A 23,225-nucleotide genomic window follows, 5' to 3' on the forward strand; every position below is an offset into this window, starting at 1 on the left:
CTTAGTGGTGGCCCTGCGCCTCCTAACGCAAGTCTGAAAATAGCCTAAGCACTCATCTCCCTCATCCACTGAGTTTTAACACATTTATAAGCTTCAAGTGTAAAAAAGGGACATTGGGGAATGCAATTTCATTTTGCTTCTCTGAATTATCACCTATATTAACCCTCCCCCACTAATAATATAGAGTGATAAAACCTCTTTGACCTTCACTACTTGTGAAAGTTAAAAGGACAGATAGTAAGGCATGGCCACATGAAACCCCCTCTTCCTATGCCAGGAATAATAAAAACAACACAGAAGATAGCCCCAAAGGAAATCTGTCAGCCGCTTTTTGTTTTTTAATCGGAGAGCAGCATAATATAGGGCAAGAAGGCTTAATTCCAGGGATGTATCACTTATTAGGCTGTGTGTAGTAGTTTCAATACAATCAGTGTTTTATCAGCAAGATATTATCACTGCAAGACGAGGTCTCACATGCACAGTAGTCAGGTTAATCTATATAAGCCCACCCCCGCCACTGATTGGCAGCTTCCTGTGTACACTGTGAATTATCAGAAAGACAACAATCAGTGGTGTGGGCGGGGTTTTATACATCTCAGCATTCTGAGCACTGCTATATCTATATCAGAGAAAGCAGGAATTCTATGTAAACAGCAGCAAGCAGCCCACTGACAGATTGCTGGAATCAGGGTCTCTACCCCTACATCATGCCGCTCTCAGCTAACAAACCAAAAATCTGCTGATGGGATTCCATTTTAAGGACTTCAGCAATCACAAAGTAAGTGACAGTTTTAGGTTGAACTGATGATCAACAAACACATTTCACCATCATTTTATGTCAAATATCTATCGTTCCAGAACTCCAGAATGCCGTTATTTAATAGTGAACTTACCACGCCCAGGAATAAAGGTTTTGCAATATCTAAATTTGCTCTCCAGGAAAAAAATAATGAATAGCCAAGAAACATTGTGGTGAAAAGAGAAACAATGGAAGCAGAGGACTGTCTGCAATAAAAAAGGCAAGAAAGATTTAATTGTAAAATTACATAAGTCCATACAAGAGATACTGTGGATGAGATACATAGGTTCTAACCTCTAATATTTCCTGAATAATTAATATGTCATATTAGGACATGGCAGCAGGGAATAGAGGCAGTCACTATTGTTACTGTACATGCGCTGAGACAAAATAAAGTACTGCGCAGGAACGATTTTTGAGATTGGAGGTAGGTCACTCAAAGATCAGAGACCTGTCATTCAAACAGAAGGTGGATGGAGGGGCCACAGCAACAAGAAGAGAGACTACCCATAGTCCTGCCCCATAGCCCGCCCCGATGCACAAAGACATGATTGTAATAAAACTTACAAGAACCACAAAACTGATTTCTTCACCCCATGTATCATTTTAATCGGTATTACAGCACTAATATGGCACTGTCTGTAGTTTACATAGCAAAATCCTGCTGACAGGTTCTCTTTAAGTTCTGAAGAGGTGTAGAACTATAGGGGGAATTTATGGGTTTTCACCAGTCCATTGTTATAAAAAAAAAAAAAAAATTACATATTAATTTTGTACAAACATTGCCAGGTGTTGGCTATTTTACGCCAGTCTTACAACTTTTATAAAGTTGTTGTGGTTAGCGCGTCGAATTCGGTTTAAGCTCGATTTATAAATTGCGACTTTTTAAAAAGTCACAATTCTCCCTCGAATAAGTTAGGGGGGGTTGTAAAAAGTGGAAAAATGGAAGTGTTATGTGTAAAGATGCTACAAATGTAGCAAACATTGGGTGACACTTTTGGTTCAAATAACAGCAAAACCATAAAGAAAACAGAATGTAAAATTTCCACTTGTGATAAATTCTCCCATTAGTATATAAATGGTTATATTAAAGGAGAATTATGAAATATTAATAGTTACCTGTTAATAAAACACAGTACCAATGATAAGAGAGCTAGGCCCGGAGCAATGGGAGTGATTTCTGCAAACATGTGGATGATTTGAAACCTACAACATAATAAAGTAAATGGAAATAAAAAAAATTGCATCCAGAATTGCATTACCTGTACAATAAAAATGGGAATCATGGAAATAGCACAATCAGCATAGAAGTAACTATAGTCGTTAAATGTAATTCAGAAAATGTTAGACTTCGTAAGCTGGAAATTTGTATTAATTGACAAACGATTATGGACCTGTATTTGCAGGAAAATAAGGCCAACATCACACAGTTTTTTTTTTCTTTGTCTTAAGAAAGATCATGAAGGATATCCGTTCCAGAATCCACGTAAAAAAACAGATCAAATAGGAAAAGTATTGAAAAACTATTTAATTTATTTGAAAATCCACTTTGCTGTTCATACAGAAACTTTTTTTCATTTTTTTTTTTTTAACTGCTAAGGTTTTGAAGACCTTGCGGAGAGAAAAATAACAAAATAAGTGATGTCACTATTTTAGACCGATTTCTCATGGAATCTGCTCCAAATTTAACACTGTCTAGTCATAAAGCTGCAAAACACCACGTGGAAAAAAAACAAAAAAACAGGGGGCGGTGCTGAGCAGGAACTAGAGCTGGAGTGACAGAGGCTTCAGATCTACAATAGCTCTTTAGCTTTATTTGCATATCAATTATTATGCTGATTTCTCAGTAACGGAGGAATGGACTGGCCGTGTATAGGTATTGCTGGACTCGTCTTTGAAAGAAATATTTGTTACTGTCCTGTCCAGAGGGCACATAGGATATATGATTTGTATAAGCATATGCACATTATTTTACTCTATAATAACTCCTTACCACAGCTGGGGGCAGGGCCGGACTGGCCATCTGGAAATTCTGGCAAATGCCAGAAGGGCCTGTCTGGTCGTGGGCCACCTTGTCTGTTATGTAGCTAACAGAATCCGTGTTCTCAAGACACCCACACTGTTAAGAGTTGTGACAGAGCACTTACTCCAGCGAGCCACGGGTATCATTAGTAATATATCCCATCTGGTGCTCGGGGACGGGGACAACATGGGCCTGTGTGACTTCAAATGCCAGGGCTGAATTTCAGCCCCAGTCTGTACCTGCCTGGTGGTCTCTACAAGAAGAAAAGTTACCTCTTCAACCCAAAATTTAATAGTCATGTTCTTACATGAAAGTGTCTCCCATACTGGATCCGGATTCTGATTTTGCCTAGTAATACAAAAATATTATTTATAAACAATAATTTGAAAAAAAAGACATTTAGCAGTCCAAGTAACACTTGTAATAATGATTAAATAAAAAAAAAAAAAAACTTAACATTTCCACAAGGTATGTCATAAATGTATAGTAGATGCAGATTCCATCAATATGGCCCTGACATTGGAGAGGTGGTCAGAATCCCCCTTCACTTGTAAAGGAATTCCTCCGCTGATAGAAGCGAGACATGGGACCACATTGTCGAGACAGATGCAGGTCCCACTGGTGAGATCCGCACCAATTATCATTTATGAATAACCATTGGCAAAAAATAGGACCACCATTCTAGCTACAAAAGGGGTTTCAGGATGAGGGATACATTTTCCTTTTATAAATGTCAATGTAAAAAAAAAAAAAAAATAGTATTTCCTCAGTCGAGATCTTGGAGCCATCCAAACACTCCACTTTTTAGCAGCTGAGGCATTAGTGATGAATAGCGTCAAGGGCAAACTGTTTAGTTAAATTAAAAAAAAAAAAAAAAAACGGAAAAAAAAATATACAGGAAAATATTATATTTTCTCACTCTGAGTTTCTGGAAAAAACAAAACAAATTCCGTCCCCAAATAATCGTTAACAACTCACAAAATTTATGATGTAGTTATACATTTCCCGATTTCCTATCAGTGTATAAACTAGGCAAATTTGCCATAAATGAGTCTAAGAAAGCCATGGGAATTGCCCTGATGGTTGGACAAGTATATATAGAAAAAGGACCTACAGATTATAGTAAAACCATTTTGAGATGACCCCAAAAAGGATAATAAATAGTTATTTTCTAGATAGGCCTTTATCTCAAAAAGATACACATTGAATGAGGGAACTGAAGTCTGGCCCAGATGAAGGGATGTCTACCTTTCCTGGATATAGCACCAGATCCTGTGTCTTCCACCTTCAGCCAGTTCTCCCTATTCCTTGGTAGGTCAGGTTGCAGTGAAAAGCTGATGTCACCCCACTTGAGTATTCAGGTAGTAGGGTGTCCACGCCATTACTGTGTACTGCTTCCTTGTTTTGAGATTCCTAGTACTTCTTGGCAAAGCCCGTTCTGTTATATCACAGAGCTAATCTGCTATACTTCTCGTCAGCTTTACCTTGGACTCTGTGACAAATCTAGCTCTGCTATATTGTTGGGTAGCTCTGTCATACCTTGGCCAACTGTGCCTTTGACTCTGACTAGCCCAGCTCGGCTATATTGCTGGGTACCTCTGTTATACTTTGGCCAACTCTGCCTTGGACTCTGTGACAAGCCCAACATTGCTATATTGCTGGGTAATCCAGCCTTACTGCTGAGCCAGCTCTACTTTGGACTCTGTTGCAAACTAAGAATCTGCAAATTCAACTCTGCTATTTTAGCTGCTGTGACTTCAGCTCAGCTTCTTCGGGTCCCGCGTTTCCAGTTCTGGTCAGTGTTCATCCAGATGTCGTTCTGCCATATCTTCAAACTAGATCACTCTGCTGTATGAACGCCATAGTCCGTGCTGCCTAAGAACTGCTAATCTGGATCAAAGGCTTTGAGGATCCACCTCTCCAGGTGAGACATACCAGGTGGTCATGGAGAGAGATTTTGCTGTATAATTTTATAATAACTTGACAGAAAAAAGTACATTATGATGCTTAAAAAAGGTGCAACATATGAGATACAAAACTAGTAACTATTCACGTATCTCATTGGTTCAAACATTCTGCAGGAATTCCATCCACTATCTTTATACTACGCCATTCTGATTACTTTTTTGGGTTGGCCATCAAAGAAATAAAAGAAAGAAAAAAGAAAGGCACTTCTGAATCTGTCCCTTAAACAACATTAATCAGAGGTTGGGATTTAATTCCAGCCACTGTATTCAGCTAAATAACAGCTTAAACACTTGAAAAAAAACTGAACGAAAGGAATTTCTGATACTATTTTGTTTAGAGTTCTACTGAACTTCAAAGGAGAGGAAACAAGAGGGAAAAGTTTTACCAGACTGAAAGTCCCATACTCCTCTCGAAGTAAATGAGTCAGGAGCCCTTGAATGGTCGTATGGTCTCCCCAGGTCCATCGTGCTCGATTGAAGTACGAGGAAACAATTAGATAAGAATAAGGTAAGAGCCCCACGGTGAAGTAGAGCCCTAACTTCAGCAAAGAACTCAAGGACAATTCCTGCACAGAAAACATTGAGCGTTACTGCCAACCAACTTTTTTTTTTTAGAAGAGGCTGGAAAACATCAAATAATATTTTACACATAGATGATTTCCCAATTTGTAACAAGTCTCTGGGAATGCGGTCAAATCTCCTGACTTTAGGGATTATTTAGAAAATTGCTTCGAACTGATCTCTTTTGCATGGCAAAGTGAGAATGTAAGTGAAGCCAACATTATTAGCCTGGACTCCCGAGTATCATAACCTGCATTGCCTTACGCTGAAATCATTTTCCTGATATCCATAGGTAGGAACTGCAAGGCTGAGATAACCCACTCGAAAATTATAAGAAGGCGGCAGATAAAGTGTATTTTACAGAATATTCTGTACTCGTCAACAAAATTGGGACACTATTAGGAACGGGTATCCATCAACAGGCTTACGGAGAGCTGCGGTAAGAACAGCAATATCATTTACAAATTACGGAATTACCCAGAGTATTTTATTTGGAAGACATGGTTCTAAGTAGAAATACCAAATTTATAAAAGAAATTGGAATGTGAAAAGAAAAAAAGAAAAATATACAGCCAAAATAGAATATCTAAAAGACTACAGAAGAAACCATGACCAACGTTCCTCCATTCCATACATTGTAATTAATAGTTTAGATGGAGAGAGTGTAAAAAGAAGCAAGCAAACAGCATAGTGAGAGAAGTGTTTAATAGGTGGCAAGGGGACAAGTGGAAGCAAAAAAGCAAAATATGACATAGAAAACAAAAAGCAGTGGAAGAACATGGAAGAGGCCACGATTCATCTGGCGTAATACACTTTAATCAGTCTCAATATGTTTATGCAACCTGAGGTTAGGCAAAATTCTTTTGGTGCAATTTTTGTCCAACTCTGCCTAAATGGATAAAGCTGAGAAGGGACTTACCACAGAATTCACAATTTGGAAGCATAAGCCTTTTTCAGTCGTCTGACTCCAGTATGCCCCTCTCATCAAGACCAGTGTGAGCAACACTGGTGTTGATGAATATATTACAGTCATGGGCACCCTTGAAATTGTTCCAGAAAATGAGTTGGTCTCCAGGAAAATGGCCGTCGGAGGTGGCGCATGTTTAGATTGAGATCTCAGGAGCCAAGATCTTGGCGGCAAGATCTCGTCTCCCGAGATCTCATTCTGCGCATGCGCCGCCTCCAGCAGCCATTTTCCTGGAGACCACAGCATTAAAGCAGTGGAAGTGCAGGAGCTCCGGGCTTTCACAAAATGTTGGCGAAGCCCCCGCACCACTGAGCATCTGCGAAACTGCCACGCATCAGCCTGGGATGGATGTGTGGGGGCTTTCACAAAATGGAGAAGCCCCCGCACCACCAAACCTGCCACACCAGCCTGGGATAAGTCAGATCATCGCCAGACCACCAACCACCTCCTGTGACCCCGCTCCATCAGCGCTCCCGATCACACCCTACTCCCCCCCAGTAAGCTGAACAATTCGGACAGTAAAACGTACCCTTGTTTGACACATTAATTTTTTTCTCTATTTTTCTTCTGAAAATTTGGGGTGTGTCTTATGGTCAGGTGCATCTTATAGTCTGAAAAATATGGTATTTTTAATTGTTTAATCTTTAATAAAGTTTAAGAATTTTTTTAGATTCTATACACCTTTTTTTCTTTGTATGGTATTCATGTCTTAGATGTGTCTTTAGTAGTTATTTGCACATGCTGTACATGTTGGTAGTTCGAATCAGCCAAATCTGAACGTAGCCCGAATCCAAGTCAGTAACGGTTCTGTAGAGGAGCCAGAGCTTACTAGTCTGAATGGAGCCCTAGTCCTCAAACAGTGTTAGCGAATCTGATCCCTGAGGTCAGCAGCTGCATTACCGGAATCTGCCTTGGCGTGGTACCTGACGGCTACCTGCAGCCCAGTATGTCTCCACCATCAGGAGCTCCAGTGAACACCGCTTAGCTACAACCCTTCCTAGGCAAGCCTGGTCCTGTAGCAGAGTGGCTCCATGGACCATGTGCACCACCGTTGGGCTAACAAATTCCCCGTTTAGGTAAAATATTTACGTTATTTCAGCTATATCTCTATCAAACACTGCAGCTACCATCACCAGGGAGGAAATAAGGTCTACTCCTCACCCCACAGAGAAATAATGGAGTGCGCAGCCGGCAAGTGAATGAATCTACTTAATGGTATAGACCATAACTTTTCCAGTTCTAGATTAGGAGCTTGAATTAACACATTAAATTCCTATTTTAAGAAGCTTTTATGTGTATAACTGAAGTACAATCTAACTATTTTTTATTTTATTGACCTACAAATTTGCTTCTTCCTAAGGACAAGCTCACAGACAAAGAAGACGAATAAAAGATTACACATACAAACCTTGTGCATGAACAGATATCCTATAACCCAAGTTACAATGCAAATTACGTAGAGCACAATAGTGTGCTGGTTACACAAACTGAGACCACAGCAAAAGGCACCATAGACAGAAACCTAAAATTAAAAACAGAAACAATTAATATAGAGAAGCAGTCTTTCAAAAATGAAAGCTCATCAAGATCTAGACGTTAAAAAAAACCCTGACAGGTTGACTAAGAAGTTTGGAAGTGTATAAGATGGAGGCCCTTGTTTGGATCACTTGGCAGAAAATCAATGGTAAAGAGAGGTGCCAGCTAAACTGCTTGCTATAGAGCGAGAAACAATGGATACAATCAATCAACCCAATAAATCTTGACTGCTATCAACAGATTGATGGTCTTGCCCAATCTTAGCTTTCTTCACCCAACATGTTGGTACCTTTGTGTAGTCGCCATTTTTTTTTCAGCCAAGCGCTGGGTACTTAGCGCAACTTTTCTAGGCATGTCACGCTTCCACTACTTTATAGTTTCCTTAAATTGATTGTTTATCTCTTTCAGGGTCCTTGTTTGGGACTGGCATAAAGTTGCATTCACAAAAGTGCTGGTGTGGCATGGGGCAAAAAACGCACATTTTGAGGCAAATTGCTGAGGTTTCTACAGTTTGGTCATTGATCTCATGGTTTTTACAGGTGAAACTGAAAAAAAACATTGTTCACCTGTAAAAACTGTGGCCAGTAATCAAACTGTTAAATTAATGGTATTTCAAGGTAAATTGAGCACAATTTTGGAGTGGGGTAATTGGCCACTTGGCCGACTACTGCTCATGTGAACCAGCGCTAGACTTTTAAACAGGTTCATTTATATACATACACATTTTAGGATAAAGCTTTGCACAGTAACAGATTTTATATTACATTTGTCATTTATTTAAAGCATACTTTCACTGGAGTATCAATGCTCAAGCAAAAGGTAGGGAGATTTTACTTGTGCACCCCAGGGAAAAGTATCTGAATGGCTGAAAACAACTAGCCTCCAAAGAGTTTTGGTAGGGTAATGAAAACAGCATGTCATAGACCCTTGTTCTGTGCTAATGAGGTCCGCTATACCAAAATAGACCTGTCCACAGATGCGCATGTCTACAAAGTCATGTTAAAAACTTTCTATAAAAAGAGGGGTAATGTCGCTCACTGTGGAGAGTTCCAAGCGGGTGTAAGGAGACATATAGGCCATGAAATGCTCCTCTGGGAAATTAACTATGCCAATTGTCCCTTCAGAGAAGAAAAGGACTTTATAAAAACCGATTAGGGGTAGCAATGATAGAAGATAGAATTGACCTTTTAAAGAGCCTTGACTTATACTAAAAAAAACAAACAAAATATTGTCTTACAAAATGGCGTAAAGAATCCCTATTAAAAAAGAAAATTACCAATAAATATAGTTACTTAAAGGGGGTCACTGCTGCTGAAACCGCCAAGTCGTAAAAGCCAAATACGCCAATTCAAATGATTTGGCAGCAGTTCTCCAACTGAAAGGGACCAAGTGAGGCCCCATCTCCATTTTAAATTGCTTTGAGGTTAGTTTATATGTATTTTTTCCAGTCCAGATGTATAATCTTGTAGGAAAGCTAGAAGACAACCAATATGACCACAACAGAAACTCCTACAGTGGTTGACACAAAGCTTTCCCAGAAGCTTAGTTCTTCTGATCCTTTTTTTTATTTTAAGGGACCATACGCCTAAAAACCTAGATGTCACATGGAGAAAACTCTGGAATTCAATTAACATCATAAAAATAGATAAATAAATAGGTTTTGTTTTTGAGACAGAAAGGTTATATTTCGCTTGGCATTGCACTGTGTGTCCAACTAGACCAAAAATTACCTTTGATCTCTCGCTGTCGGTTTTTGCCTTGTGAAACTCGACCGTAAGAGCCATCAGCATCGCCACAAACAGATTGTTCAGGCTAAAAACCTCTGCTGCAATGGACCACTGCCATGTTAGACGTGAAAATGAATATAACCCTGCAGCAAGGATTCCTGCCGCATGTGAGCCAGAAAGCCTGCAAACATAGATAACAGGAAATCTCCTTTTGCTACAAAATAGAATTGTTTGTTATGCATTTTATATTGTAGCTACAACGGCTCTCGCTACTGAGAGCTATCAGTTTGCTATGTAATATTTCCACAATTCAAGACAATATTAATTAGGAAAAAAAAAAAGTACACGACAACTGTAAGTGAGAGCAACTGTTTCATGTCTTGGTACACAAGGCATGCCCCTTAAACGTAGACTAGGAAGTTCTAAGCTTTCAAGACCATCGCCAGATTGAATGAAAACAGCGACCGCGGCAAGTAACAAGACTAATGTTAAAATAAATAGGAGGAGAACAATGGATCCTAGTGTACGGGAAACAGGCAGATTCAATGTCAAATGGAAGAAAGAGAGATCAGTGAATGACGGCCTTTGTCCTACAGCTGTCCCGTGTTCCCAGATAGTACGCTACACAATGGTGGTACGCTGCCTGTGGCTTTCGAGTCCTTGTAGCACTACCACTGCCAGGTTGCTCACAGCTTTGGTACTTCTTTCATAATCAATTGACTATAAAAGAAACCTATTTATGTAGAAGGAGAACCTACGGAGTGAAATTTCACATTTCTTTATAGTTCGAAAAGGCTATACCACTTTCAAGTCCTAACTTTACCGCCGGTTTACACAATGGAAAGTCATGCATCGCATCTGACACTACATCTCTGAATGTAAACCGTCTTAAGATGTGAAAAAAGATATTATACATTCTGTATCGCCAATTTTCTCCAATTCTTTCTCTCTTCTGCACTCCCGATAAGCACACCAGATTCCCAAAACATATTCTGGACAGCTTAGATCTCAATTGCCAGTCCAAGAAAGAAGAAATGCACCAGCTCAAAGTATACTAAAACCACAAGAGAAAGAAAAGAGCCAAAGGTGTCTTAAAGATAAAAGTCAAATTTTTATTTCACAAATATTCATAGTATAAGTTATTATGACAATACGCAGATCCCAGTGGAAAAGCAGAAAGGGAAATCTAACCCCAAGTGCCACAATGCCTTGTAGGTAAGTAGAAAAGCATAACACATAGTTATTGTGAACCTAATGAGCCATAGTAACAAGTATTATCCAGTGAAAGAGCAACAGCCATGGCGCAATGCGCATCAGGCGTTATGTAGCAACAAGTAAAGGCTCAATATGTAATGATGCAAATGGTCCAGCTTACCAGGGAAGGACAGAGGGCACAGATAGGAGGGTGTGATGCTCCCTGATGCGCGTTTCGCAGCCTCAAAGAGCCACTTCCTCAAGGGGAAGTAAGGCAGCAAACCGGACAGGACCCTGAAATAACCCAGTGAACTGGGTCACATGATCATATGTGGCCAATAGCAGTGAACCAAACGGCGCATGCGCAGTGCGCCGATGAAGCCCTGCGTGCACCAAGGGCATCACACACACGCAAACCGCCCCAGGGATTAACCCTGTATGCGGCGCATGAAATGTAAAGACGCCCTGACTCAAACAGGGCCCCAAGGGAAGCAACGCCATGCGCACAGTCACCGCTGATTGAAGAACATATATCGCCAAGCGATAAGTGATAAAAAGAGGGAAGGGAGGAAAAAGGGAGAATGTCAGACATGGGATTAAACTTATGTCACAATATAACGCAGATACAGCAAATGTATACATATTGTAAAGAAACACCCCAAACACCTATATTAAATATATCGCACAAATAGAAAGACAGTAATATCGTATCAGAAACATCATGATTAAAAAAAACGTTGGAGACACATGAATAAATATTTCCACAGAGCAAAATCCTATATATAGGTTGTCTGTATCCTCCATGATAGAAAGTCCAGAACCCCTTCCATCCAAGTGGTTAATATCAGGATCCCTCCGGAGCATGGTAAGTAGAATTAATGAGATGACTGTTCACTAATAAAATAAAACAAACATGAAAAATTAAAAAGATTAAAAACCCACACATCCTCCATTGGGGAAAGAATAGTGTGGTTGGGAATGGCAGGAGGAAACACAAAGGGGACGTTGCAAGGACTTGTAGAAGAATTTTTAGAGGAATGGGGCAAAGCTTAAGGACTCGTTCAGACCATGGGGTGTGACGGTGTCGAGAAGCACAATCCACCTGCCTCAATTTGAGCAAGGAGTTTCTTGTGATCACCACCTCTGATCCCGAGGTGTAAAACATCGATACCCCTGACACTGAATGACTTAACATCACAATTGTGATGGGCCTTAAAGTGCCTTGGGATCGCTTTCAGTTCTCTGATGTCAGTCACGGTTTTTGCTGCGCCAATGTCCCGCACATGCTCCCGGAACCTCACCCGGAGCTCCCTAGTAGTGAGACCTACGTAAATCTTGGGGCATGAGCAGGTGGCATAATATATAACATTAATAGTCCCGCAAGAAATGCGTTGTCTGATGGAAAAATGTATATTTATTCATGTGTCTCCAACGTTTTTTTTTAATCATGATGTTTCTGATACGATATTACTGTCTTTCTATTTGTGCGATATATTTATAGGTGTTTGGGGTGTTTCTTTACAATATGTATACATTTGCTGTATCTGCGTTATATTGTGACATAAGTTTAATCCCATGTCTGACATTCTCCCTTTTTCCTCCCTTCCCTCTTTTTATCACTTATCGCTTGGCGATATATGTTCTTCAATCAGCGGTGACGGTGCACATGGCGTTGCTTCCCTTGGGGCCCTGTTTGCGTCAGGGCGTCTTTACATTTCATGCGCTGCATACAGGGTTAATCCCTGGGGCGGTTTGCGTGTGTGTGACGCCCTTGGTGCACCGCGCATGCGCCGTTTGGTTCACTGCTATTGGCCCCATATGATCATGTGACCCAGTTCACTGGGTTATTTCAGGGTCCTGTCCGGTTTGCTGCCTTACTTCCCCTTGAGGAAGCGGCTCTTTGAGGCCGCGAAACGCGCGTCGGGGAGCATCACACCCTCCTATCTGTGCCCTCTGTCCTTCCCTGGTAAGCTGGACCATTTGCATCATTACATATTGAGCCTTTACTTGTTGCTACATAACGCCTGATGCGCATTGCGCCATGGCTGTTGCTCTTTCACTGGATAATACTTGTTACTATGGCTCATTAGGTTCACAATAACTATGTGTTATGCTTTTCTACTTACCTACAAGGCATTGTGGCACTTGGGGTTAGATTTCCCTTTCTGCTTTTCCACTGGGATCTGCGTATTGTCATAATAACTTATACTATGAATATTTGTAAAATAAAAATTTGACTTTTATCTTTAAGACACCTTTGGCTCTTTTCTTTCTCTTGTGGTTTTGCACTCCCGATAAGCCTAATGGGATGTCGTTTCCTTAATTGGTGTCGTCCTCCTTCCATCATTTGGTTCTCTTTTACGTGAGGACTTGCTAGATGCTGTAGGCAGAACCAGCATCAGCACCCAAGAAAACTGTGCCCTCTGCACCCTAGGGGCCTACTGCAGCAAGCCCAAGTCCCCTGTGTGCTGGCACTTTTTTGCAGGAATTTGCGCAAAACTGTAGCAAAACCACCAGGATTTTACAGATTGATTCATGCAGAACTGTGTTGTCTCTGACAATGATCTATGGAAAGTGCCACAAAACTGTGGCCTTTTTTACATGATTTTGCATAAATCCTGGCAAAAATGCAACTAGAAAAGATGACAATATAGTCACATGACAAATGTTCCTGCAACGAGGCACCAAACAGAAATGTAAAGAGGAACAGTCAATCAGAGGAAGCATGGGAAGCAGTCTGTGTAAGAAAAAAAGGGATACAGGGAGAAGTCTGCGAAAGAGGCATAGGGAAAAGTCGTTGAAAGGGGGGCATTAAGAGTAGTCTGTGTTTTTCCAATCACAGTTTTGTAATTGGAGTTAATTAAAATATTTTATTCTTTTGGATTAAGCAGCTTACATGCATTCCAACACATAGCAGGCTGCTGGATGCTGTTAACTCAATTCCAAGAGAGACTTGTCTTCAGTTCTTAACTACCATATTAGTCTCAATTAATCTCAATTCTAATCAACTCAATCAACTTTTCCTCTTCCTTATAAGTCATGGGGAAGCCCAGCTATGTCGGGGCTTTGGCCCCATGGTGCACAGAGCTCACACAATGCCTTTGTCATAGCAAAGCTAATGCCCTGCTCCCTCTTAGTTTGGAAGCACCTTTTCTCTTTTATGTTTGAAGGCATTGACTCAAAATAAAGGGACTACCAACACAATGGTTTGAGCAAAGGACAAGCAAATGGGGAGTGCAGACAATCACTGGTACATGAGGATGAGACAGACAAAAGGGGAAGGGGGATCAGAGCGCAATATAAACTGTCCAGTAGCACCCCTTGGATTTAAGAGAACCCACAAGACACAATTACCCAAGAACCCGCATAGACTTAACGTCAGCTCTAGACAAAAAGCAAGGTAAGTGTTGTCTTAGTTTCAGACAGTTTTTGAAGAGCTAATCTCCTATTCCATCGGGATGGTAACAACAACTCGATCTTGGCTACTGATTGCTTCTCAATAGTCACAAACAATGTATAATTGTACAATATGTACTAAACAGAGTTGGTGCGAATCAATTCCCCGGACCTGGTCCAACAGCCACATCATTCTGTGGCGGCTGCACAGGAGCTGTGAGAATCACCTCTTACCTCGCGGCTTCCTGAGCTCCTCATTCGATTAGCCGGCCTGGTGTGACATTGTCATTGCAGTGAGAAGCATGTGTGATATTGTGCCAGGCCAGCTAGTCAAAGGAAGAGTCGGGGATGACGTTAAGTAAGAGGCGGTCCCCAGGGCCACAAGTTACTGGTGTGGCCGATGGACCAGGTCCTGAGAATTTATTTGCACCAACTCTAATATTAAGAGATTACAAAGATTAATCTATCATGTTGTCAAGAAACAAAGAAAATTTATACAGGTCATCTGATTAGAGAACTCTGAGTCTAAAGCATGAGGGATCCCCATAGCCCCAAGTTACAGAGCAGAGAGGCTATAAAGAGTCTCTTATTCTTGACCAGGGGTCCCCAAACTGTAGCTCGAGAATCACACGTAACTCGTCGGCCCGTGACGTGTGGTTTGCGGTTGTCTGCAAGCTTGGTGCATTAGCACCAAGTGTAGCAAACAACTATTAAGAGTAGATCTCTAGATGGTGACTTGTGTGTAGCCCAGCACAAAAGAGCAGATCTTTATGGGGGTAAGATAAGAAACCCGGCAGCTTGGCGAACTGCCATGGTGTGATTTCAGTGGAAAAGCTTTGGCTGTCATTATACCGGTAATGGGGGGCTCCGCGTTTCATTACTGTGAATGGGGCAGGAGCTGGATGTGGCTTGCCATCCTCTCTCAGAGCTGAATGTGGCTCGCGACCCACTCCCAGAGCTGAATGTGGCTCGCGATCCTTTCCCAGAGATGAATGTGGCTCGTGATCCTCTCCCAGAGATGAATGTGGATCGCAACCCTCTCCCAGAGCTGAATGTGGCTCGCAACTCTCTCCCAGGGCAGGATGTGGCTCGCGACCCTCTCCCAGAGCTGAATGTGGGTCGCAACCCTCTTCCAGAGCTGAATGTGGCTCATGACCCTCTTCCATAGCTGAATGTGGCTCGCGACCCTCTCACAGAGCTGAATGTTGCTCGCGACCCTCTCACAGAGCTGAATGTTGCTCGCGACCCTCTCACAGAGCTGAATGTGACTCTCAAGATCAGAAAGGTTGTGGACCTCTGCTCTAGAGGGTCTAGCATGTCCATATATACGGTAACACCGACAGCTATCTACAATCCCTTGTTTCTTGTAGGCACATCTGGGTGCTACTAGATTATGCTGATAAACATTCGATTTGTCGTGAATCTTGTTGATACTTGCAAAATGCTTAAAAAAAAAAAAATCTGATGCGTAAGGTCAGTTATATATGCACAATAGAAATAGGGAAAATAAAAAAATAAAAATGTAAGCTCAGGCCAAGGTTCTGTTAGTACCTTATAACGAGGCATATGCCCACCACATTCAACTGTATGTCTACTCCCCCAACCGAAGCTCCAGGTATCTTTAGAGTCTACAGACACCTTTTTATGTAAGCATGACTGCCTGCAATTCAGACGAACAAAATAAACATAGTACACATGTACAGCCCATAAATTTGAATACATTTTTCTCATTCATGATGTTTAGGACATTTTACTTCCATCTGAAAACACGATGATCCACGGATGACAAATATACTTAAGGCTGTTAAGCACTTTTGAGCAGTGTCATAAATATGCAATGTACCATTAATCTTGGGCTCCATCCTGTAATCTTGACTCTCACATATTTTCCTATGATCACATATTGTCACATAGGTTTTCCCTAAAGGTCTTGCATTTATAATATTTCAGTCTGCTAGGGCTGTAGGGCAAAAATTATTTTTTTCACTCCATAAGACCCAACAAAATGGACAAAATACACTAACAAATATCATAATGGGCGACTTTAAGAAACCTAGAATTATTCAACAATTCTTAATACCAAGAGTATGCATGATCGTTCATACCACCAAACCTAAAACCCATCTGTAGATGGCACTGTTTTGGAGTTTTTGCCCTTCATGGTTGGGTCTATCCATTGAGAACAAAAACCCTCCTGAGCTGTGTATCCAGAGAAAATGGTCTGGATATAGCGGTGACTTACTCATGTACACATCGGTATTATCGCCAGTATTGATCTACTTATTATACCAGCGTGTGTACGGAACATCCATAATGATTCCCAATATTAATTAAATCATCAGACATGGAAAAAGTGCAAACAAGCTTCTCAATCAATCTGGCAACACAAAAAGTCAGTGAAAAAAGTTTTCAGGCTAACTACTGGATCAGTGATAAATGTATGATGATTGGGACATCCATAATTCAGTAGTGCTGACAGTGACGTTGCTCTTGCAAATCATGTAAATCATGCCCAGGAGTTGTGCACAAAAGATGGGAAGCAGGACTAGTCCAGGGATATCAACGCCCGATGGACTAGTCCTTAGTAATTTGCATAGCGCCCGGAATAAAATGTCATTTTATAATGATAAAGAAAGGTTATGAAAATGCAGGAATAAGCTGGAACAGAGATATCGTGGCAGGTTAGGGGGACTAGGGCCCTGTAATGTTAAACTTGATTTTATGATAAAAGTTTCAGACCCTTACGGCAACCAGACATTTTGAGAACTACTAAACCAATAATGCTGTGTATATGTATGTTGAGCTGAGGTTTTATCACTAAGTGTTTCCATATAAGGCTGGGTTCACATTGCCTTGCGGGCAATGCGCTCACGGCATCCGTTACATAGCGGCACTAATGGAAGCGTTAACGCCGCCATTGCCCGCAATAATAGTAACGCATGCCGATATCGGCATGCGTTACTTCATGATGCACCCTCGAACACGGTCTGCAGTGTCTGAGGGTGCGTTGGGTCTAGCGCACAGCGAACGGACGCGTTCGCTGTGCATAGACCTGTATGGGTTAACGCATGGTAATGAAAAACTACCATGCGTTAGTGCATACGTTAGCGCTAGGTCACAAAAGATGTCAAAAATGACGGATGCCCCTAACGCGATGTGAACCTAGCCTAAGAAATGGCCAAAAAAGGAAGTTGCAGACAATGTAGCAAGAATGCAGACCTTGCTAGAAAGCAAGGCAGATTTGGGAAAGAAGGTGGATGGGGCTTGTTGGTACTCAACATGTACAATACTAAGAATTCGACAAACATGTAAACTTGGGTGGGAAATGGAGTCAGCAGAAGTAGCTTCCAGCAAAATGAGTAAACACTAATGCGTCCCTTAGTCTATAAAATACAATACTATTGTACTGAAAGTAAAAGTGTCAGAAGAAACCAGGTTTCCTGTCTTGAAATTTGGATGTCACAATTCGACTGGCTAGTGACCTGGGACAGGGGTACCTTTCCTGGCCCTAACACTAGGGGGCGTCATAGCGCGCCTGTTCCCGGGATACTCCAGATGGCGAAGACGCCGATGCCTCCACCCTTGCCCTAACTCCTTGATTAGCCCTTCGTCTGTTCCCTTACCCCATCCAGTGCAGAGAGGCGCTATTGTGCACCGCAGTACACCAACCCGACAGACAGGGTAACAAAGACAAGGGGTAAACCGAAAAGTTCACACACACAAAATACACACTCACATATAACAGAGGTATTCACCAGGGTGTGTAGGAAGGGGAAGAAACCAAAACAGGGAAGGATAAGGAATTTCCAAGCGTACAAACCAAACAACAGTTATTATAACTCCCCAACTGTCCTACACAAAAACAACTTCTCCCACTCCAATATCATGCAGCAAGTGTCAACTCTGACGATGATTTGGTAATCGAGCCCTGATTTTATAGGGAGAAGGAGTGGCTAACCGAGCAAAGGTGAATGTAGTTTTCCAATACGGCCGATTAACTGTTCTGCTGGAAGAAATAAACACGTTTAATACACTTGAGAAGTGCTTCTTCTCAGCGTAGTAGGAGCAACCAGACGCTGCAGTCTCCTGGCTCCGCTCTATTGCAGTAACCCCGTGACAGTGGATATCTAGATCTCCTCTTCCAATAGTATCAGTACTTTGGACAATGGCTGCACTTTTGCAGTTGTGGAGTCGTAAATGTACCAAGTCAGAACACTGTTTTGCCAACTCCACAGAGTTGTATTTTTGCTCACCGGTTACCATCACACTTCCATTTTCAGGACAGCTATAATATTTAAGCCTCCATTTTCTTTTTTATCTGATGGGAAATATCGGCATAAAACTTAATTTTCCAGGTAAATGTAATATTCATGAATGACTAAAGAACCTTATTACTAAGCTTGCGTTATTGGCTAGAGTTATTACTCTTACTTGGAACATTTTGGTAGTTGTGTGAGTTCTCTATGACATCTCCATCTGTACTTTGTCCTGGATATTCTCTCGACAGACTCAGAAGTAAAAGTTGTGGGCTACATTAGTACCGTATGTTTGAGCCTTTCCCCCTCTAAATAACTTTTCCTTTAATCCCTACATGAAGTGGTTAGAGCAGGCAGTAGCTACAAGTCCCAATGGTGACAAGCTCAGGATTATTTTAGGATTTAGGTGTAGGATCCCACGACAAGTTGCAGGCAACGCTTGAGCATGGGGTATTTTGTGTCCAGTTCAGATGCTACAAAAACAAATCTAAAAGGAATAATGAACATACTGCAGATTTTAATATCAATGGTACTGTATGTAAATGATTTCTATGACTTCCGTGCAGAAAAGCCGCAGGTTACCTCCACTCAGTGGTATCCGCTGGCCAAATTCTTGGCAAAAACTACAGATTCAGCTATGCATTTCTAATGTCGTTTTTACTAAACATCCATAGAGAATTCACTTTTGGCAAATACCCTCCAAGTGAACGTAGCTTTAGGGCCTCCATATACGTTTGATGGCTGTCAGCCAAACAATGCTTTGGCCGATCATTCGGCCAACAGCCATATTGGCTGGGTGTCCTATACACAAAAGAGTGCTTGTTCGAACGAGTGCTCCCGTGTTCTCTATAGGACGACCACCAACAGACGTCTCTGCCGGTGGCTCAACTCCAGGACAACAAAGTGATCAGCAGTCCGAAATCAGACATGCCCAATGAAGATCTCTTCCAACCATCAGTTGGCCAGTGCCTCTATACACAATAGAGGGCCAGTCAAACTATATGACATTAGAAGTACGGCAGACATTATTCTAATACATTTGAGGGACTTTAGATTTAGTCAACATGATAATAGTGGTCATTATAACTGAAACGATGGAACAACCAATCTTACAACTTACCCAACCTCGATACAATTGTGTTCCTAAGAACCTGGTTGGATGCATTCCACCTACTGTCCCTCAGATATCATGTCAGGTTTAGAGTTTATCCACCACCTCTTTACTTTTGAAGCGGGAGCTTTGAGGAGCCCCTGATGTAGCCTACATTTGAGGTTTGCTGGGTATCATGAACCTATCCTACTAAGGTAATTTGAATAAGACATGCGCTAGATACCAACCTCATATTTGTAGGATGTCACGTCAAAGACAACCTATCAGAACCATTACAAGAGGTGCTGGATAAACCCTTTAATGTAGTAGTAGGACATAATTTTACCACGAGGAAATGGTAAAAAAAAAGTATTTGTAATGATTATCTTCAAATATATCCTAAATGTATTCAAGAAGATATTAAAAATTCCAGTTCAAAACAACCTAACATGCCGTAATAACTTTTATTGTATTAATCCAGATTTCACTAATTAACCAAGGTCAGAATACAATGCTTGTTCAAAATGGAAAAAAAATGTTAAATACATGCATTTTTACATAACACCTTAGCTGGGATTTATCAAATACTAAATGCCCAACCGTCCACGGCAATAATAGTTATGGATCTCCTGATGTTATTCCCCTTACCACTTCTATTGTGCTCGTCTGAAAGGCGTGGAGAGAGTGAGGTTAATTTCTCCTATAGTACTCCACTCCATGCTTAATGTGGCACTAGGACTCCTCTTGAGGGCACCGCTATTAGTACTTATATGTCTCAGACTTGGTTCATTGCCAAACTGCACTTTCTATGGCTACCCATGTGCAATGCACGGGACTGGAAAACAAAGCCGTGGCTATTAGCTACAGTATACAATAAGGTTATCAGTCTTAGGGAGATTTCAAGTAGGTTTGTTCTTGATAAGAAGACGGCGAAAACCATTTAATGTAACATAAAAAAACCCTTGTGTACACGTGTGTGGGGAACGGCTATTGTGTTTTAAGGCTCGCAGGTCTTATCCATATAAAACCACATGCGTTATTAGAAGGGACAAACAACAGAGATAATAAAAAAAATAAAAATAAAAAACAGTAATAGACGGTCAACCTACTCAAATAAATGTATCGAGACTCGTTACACCAAGAATCAAAATCACTTTCTGAAGACAATGAAGCCATTTATAGGTCCAAAATTCCCACAGTTACCAAGTCAATACCCCTCTATGCGCTGAACAATGCCCCCAACATTAGTGTGGACCCCCATTAATAAACCAATTTGGCAACTGCTTTTCCAAAGTATATTAACAGCTTTCTATTAAGAGCATCACAATTGTGTAAATCCATTCTAAAGAAAAATCAGATCTATCTAATTACGGTAAATGGTTCTAAGAAGGACAGCAAAATGGGTGTGATCCAATATGGCCCTGCAAATAGGAACTCCAACATGTGGACAGTACAATAATTAACAGATGATTGCGTGGGTTTTAGTTACCAGACATGGGATAATCAGCGAACCACCAAAGGTTCCTCAGTTCGGAAGTTTGTCAGTACAAAATGACTGCTCATGCCAAGCACAGGCACTCAGTGCACCCTTGGTGTGGCCAACTAGTTCAGTGCAACTTGCCACCCAATAGTTCTATATCTATCTCCACCTTTCTCTTCCTTGATTGACACCTCTGGCTTTACAGAAACCAGAGGAGGGCAGAGATAGATGGAAAACAAGTAGGTGGGAAGGTGTACTGAACTGCTTAGTCATGGCAAGAGTGTACCAAGCGCCTGTGTTTGGTGTGAATAGTCATTTTGTGCTAGATGGCTCCTTTTAATACTTTAGTCAATGATACAATGTGCCATTAATATGTGTTGATCTTTGGCCACGCAGTACATCATTGCATAGACGGGTGCACTACCCTGTGCAAATTATAAATAGGAAAAACAGCAATTGTGACGCTGAGTCTCTTCTCACGGCCATGAGTCAGGGTAGCCAAGGAGTCCAAGATGGAAGGGTATGTCACAAAGAGAGGGAAGATACAAAGGCGTAATCAGGTCACAGTCTGGGGTCAGAATTCCAAGGTCAGAGTGCGTCAAGGTACAAGGGGTAGCCAAAATACAAGTCCAAGGTCCGGCAACAAAAGATCAGAATGTCTGAGTTCAGAGCACAGAAAAAAAACTAGACCACTGAGCTGAAAGCGACGACTGGAAAAGGTCTGAGACTGCCAGCTTAGCTAAATAGCTAAATAATCAACAAGAACAGGGAACATCAAAAGGAAAATCAGCACCACCCAGTTTCATCTTGGACGGTTGTGCCGCCTATCAAAATATCGACAGTTCAGCATGCCCCTGCATCATATTGGATGACGGAGCTGTCACTCATCAAACTAACAGCTCAGCATGACCCTGATTCCATAGGACAGCAAAATTGTCACTCACTGCCTCCAATACACACTGAGCAGCAGTCTTTTACAAACACTCAACATCATATCATATACAATGGGGAAAAAAGTATTTAGTCAGCCACCAATTGTGCCAGTTCTCCCACTTAAAAAGATGAGAGAGGCCTGTAATTGACATCATAGGTAGAACACAGCTATGAGAGTCAAAATGAGAAAACAAATCCAGAAAATCACCTTGTCTGATTTGGCAAGATTTATTTTTCAAATTTTGGTGGAAAATAAGTATTTGGTCACCTAACAACATGCAAGATTTCTGGCTCTCACAGACCTGTAACTTCTTCTTTAAGAGGCTCCTCTGTCCTCCACTCCTGTAGTAATGGCACCTGTTTGAACTTGTTATCAGCATAAAAGACATCTGTCCACAACCTCAAACTCCACTATGGTGAAGACCAAAGAGCTGTTGAAGGACACCTGAAACAAAATTGTAGCCCTGCACCAGGGTGGGAAGACTGAATCTGCAATAGGCAAGCAGCTTGGTGTGATGAAATCAACTGTGAGAGCAATAATAAGAAAATGGAAGACATTCAAGACCACTCCCTCGAACTGGGGCTCCAAGCAAAATCTCACCCTGTGGGGTCAAAATGATTGCAAGAACGGTGAGCAAAAATCCCAGAACCACACGGGGGAACCAAGTGAATGACCTGCACAGAGCTGGGACCACCGTAACAAAGGCAACCATCAGTAAAACACTATGCCGCCAGGGACTCAGATCCTGATTTGCCAGATGTGTCACCCCGCTTAAGCCAGTACATGTCTGGACCAGTCAGAAGTTTGCTAGAGAGCATTTGGATTACCAAGAAGAGTATTGGGATAATGTCAAATGGTCTGATGAAACCAAAGTAAAACTGTTTGGTAGAAACAAAACTAGTTGTGTTTGGAGGAGACAGAATGCTGAGTTGCATCCAAAGAACACCATACCTACTATTATGTATGGTGGTGGCAATATCATGCTTTGGGGCTGTTTCTCTGCAAATGGACCAGGACAACTGATCCGTGTACATGAAAGAATGAATGGGACCATGTATTGTGAGATTTTGAGTGCAAACCTCCTTCCACCAGCAAGGGCATTTAAGATGAAACGTGGATGGGTCTTTCAGCATGATAATGATCCCATGCACACCGACAGGGCAACAAAGGAGTGGCTTCATAAGAAGCATATGAAGGTCCTGGGGTGGTCTAGCCAGTCTACAGATCTCAACCCCATAGAAAACCTTTGGAGGAATTTGAAAATCCGTGTGCCCACCGACAGACCCAAAACATCA

General features: G+C 41.5%; 1 protein-coding gene across 8 annotated transcripts in view; it reads right to left on the bottom strand.

Moving 5' to 3' along the window:
• The window catches only part of TMEM260 (transmembrane protein 260), a 128,078-nt gene that overhangs the window by 26,550 nt on the left and 78,303 nt on the right, over nucleotides 1-23,225 (bottom strand). For 7 of the 8 annotated variants that reach the window (XM_073585941.1, XM_073585918.1, XM_073585929.1 and 4 more), the window contains 6 exons: nucleotides 9,584-9,761; nucleotides 7,726-7,839; nucleotides 5,176-5,355; nucleotides 3,130-3,170; nucleotides 1,919-2,005; nucleotides 894-1,005 (listed from right to left, as the gene is read on the bottom strand). In XM_073585941.1, coding sequence (XP_073442042.1) covers nucleotides 894-1,005; nucleotides 1,919-2,005; nucleotides 3,130-3,170; nucleotides 5,176-5,355; nucleotides 7,726-7,839; nucleotides 9,584-9,761 — 712 coding nt within the window. The remainder of the gene's footprint in view (nucleotides 1-893; nucleotides 1,006-1,918; nucleotides 2,006-3,129; nucleotides 3,171-5,175; nucleotides 5,356-7,725; nucleotides 7,840-9,583; nucleotides 9,762-23,225) is intronic. The other variant, XM_073585944.1, reaches the window with a different exon arrangement.

The sequence above is a fragment of the Dendrobates tinctorius genome, unplaced genomic scaffold (assembly GCF_039654945.1).
Source record: "Dendrobates tinctorius isolate UK_male_01 unplaced genomic scaffold, ASM3965494v1 ptg000010l, whole genome shotgun sequence".
NCBI classification, from domain to species: domain Eukaryota; kingdom Metazoa; phylum Chordata; class Amphibia; order Anura; family Dendrobatidae; genus Dendrobates; species Dendrobates tinctorius.